This window comes from Nematolebias whitei, chromosome 21 (genome assembly GCF_014905685.2).
Source record: "Nematolebias whitei isolate Nwh7 chromosome 21, NemWhi1, whole genome shotgun sequence".
NCBI lineage: Eukaryota > Metazoa > Chordata > Actinopteri > Cyprinodontiformes > Rivulidae > Nematolebias > Nematolebias whitei.
In genome coordinates this window covers 10,557,318-10,559,688 of record NC_056518.1, presented here as the reverse complement: position 1 = coordinate 10,559,688, position 2,371 = coordinate 10,557,318, and the positions used below count along the sequence as shown (strand labels likewise).

The following is a 2,371-nucleotide window of genomic DNA, read 5'->3' as shown; positions in this document are numbered from 1 at the left end:
CCTCACTGAGCTCGAGCTGTTTTACAGGAAGAATGGGCAGAATTTCATTCTCTCCATGTTCAAAACTGATAGAGACAAACCCCAAGAGACTTGCAGCTGGAACTGCAGCAAACGGCGGCGCTACAAAGTATTAACGCAAGGGGGCCGAATAATATTGCACGCCCCACTTTTTAGTTTTTTATTTGTTAAAAAAGTTTGACACATCCAATAAATTTCATTCCACTTCATGATTGTGTCCCACTTGTTGTTGATTCTTCACAAAAAGTAAAAAAATTTATATCTTTATGTTTGAAGCCTGAAATGTGGCAAAAGTTTGAAAAGTTCAAGGGGGCCGAATACTTTCACAAGACACTGTAACTGTAACAATTGTTGTGATCAAGTGTACCTTTCTCTTCACGAGTTGCTTTTTCTTTTTTCGTTCCTTCGTCAACATCTGTGGAAATACAGTAAACTGAATTTTTACTTGTGTTTTATTATGTTTTCACAGAAAAATATGCACTGTATATTACCAGCGATCAATATGTACTCAGTAATTTAACATGAGTTCTTTAACTTCTTAGCATGAAAGTACATTTAGAGTTTGAATGCATTTTTATTTCTATTTTTGAAGATTTGTTGAAAACATTGTTTCCTAGGTGTTTGTTAGCGTTTGTGTTACCTGGTTTAGCAGGTTTATGTCTGATTTTTGGCTGTGGTTCCTTTTCGTTCTCCTTTGTGGCTGTCAGTGTAAAACATTTTGCATAACTATGATTAAATAAACCAATAAATTGTTAATAAAAAGAAACAATGCAAGCTTTGCTTTACCGATCTTTGCCAGTCCTGGTTTAGCTGTCACCTCAGGAACTTTTGTTTTTGAGGAACACACAAACAAAAACAACATTAAATATATAAGTGATTACACAATCACAGGTTTAGATTAAGTATTTAAAGCTGCATTACATGTCTAGTGAAAAATCTACAGAATCTGATTTTTTTTTTTTTTAATTCAGCTTTTCACTATTTTCACTTGTGGTCCGATCGTTGGTCAAACCTCAGATCCAGGAGGAACAATGCAGGTTCGATCCTGGCTGTGGAACACTGGATCAGCTCTTTACCCTCACTAGGGTCCTTGATGGCGCATGGGAGTTTGCCCATCCAGTCTACATGTGTTTTGTGGACTTGGAGAAGGCAATCGACCGTGTTCCTCGGGGTACACTGTGGGGGGTACTCCATGAGTGTAGGATTGGAGACCCGTTGTTACTTGCTGTTCGGTCCCTGTACAAGCGGTGTGAGAGTTTGGTTCACATTGTTGGCAGTAAGTCGAACCCCTTCAGGGTGGGAGTTGGACTTCGCCAGGGCTGCCCGTTGTCACGATTCTGTTTATAACTTTTATAAACAGAATTTCTCGGTGCAGCCAGGGGGCGAAGGGAGTCCGGTTCGGTGGACTCAGGATTCCATCTCTGCTCTTTGCAGATGATGTGGTCCTGTTGGTGTCATCATGCTGTGATCTTCAGCTCTCACTGGAGCGGTTTCTGGAGCGGTTCACAGCCGAGTGTGAATCGACTGGGATGAGAATCAGCACCTCCAAATCTGAGGCCATGGTTCTCAGTCAGAAGAGGGTGGATTGCTCTCTCCAGGTCGAGGGTGAGGTTCTGCCTCAAGTGGAGAAGTTCAAGTATCTCAGGGTTTTGTTCATGAGTGAGGGAAGAATGGAGTGTGAGATTGACAGATGGATTGGTGCAGCATTTGCAGCATTGCTGACTCTGTTCTGGTCCATTATGGTGAAGAGGGAGCTGATCTGTAAGGTAAAGCTCTCTGTTTACCGGTCGGTCTACATTCCTACCTTCACCTATGGTCATGAACTCTGGGTAGTGACCAAAAGAATGAGATCATGGATACAGGAGGTTGAAAAGAGTTTCCTCTGCAGGATAGCTGGACTCTCCCTTAGAGATAGGGTGAGAAGTTCAGTTATCCAGGAGAGACTCGAAATAGAACCGCTGCTCCTCCACATTGAGAGGAGCCAGTTGAGGTGGTTTAGGCATCTGGTGAGGATGCTTCCTGGGTGCCTCCCTAGGGAGGTGCTTCAGGCATGTCTGACTGGGAGGAGACTCTGGGGAAGACCCAGGACAAGCTGGAGAGACTATGTCTCTCAGTTGGCCTGGGAACACCTTGGAGTCCTCCCAGAAGAGCTGGAGGAGGTGGATGTGGAAAGAGATGTCTGGGCCTCCCTGCTCAAGATGCTACCCCCTCAACCCGACTTCGGAATAAGCGGAAGGGGATGGATGGATGGATGGATGGATGGATGGATGGATGGATGGATGGATGGATGGATGGATGGATGGATGGATGGATGGATGGATGGATGGATGGATGGATGGATGGATGGATGGAA

The 2,371-nt window shown here is 44.2% G+C and overlaps 1 protein-coding gene across 1 annotated transcript in view; it reads right to left on the bottom strand.

Annotated features, from left to right (window-relative positions):
* Nucleotides 1–2,371, bottom strand: part of LOC119427667 (trichohyalin) — a 46,677-nt gene that overhangs the window by 22,819 nt on the left and 21,487 nt on the right. Inside the window, exons 25-27 of the mRNA XM_037695303.1 lie at nucleotides 805–843; nucleotides 659–718; nucleotides 386–433 (exon numbers count right to left, since the gene is read on the bottom strand). Of these exons, the coding sequence (XP_037551231.1) occupies nucleotides 386–433; nucleotides 659–718; nucleotides 805–843 (147 nt within the window). The remainder of the gene's footprint in view (nucleotides 1–385; nucleotides 434–658; nucleotides 719–804; nucleotides 844–2,371) is intronic.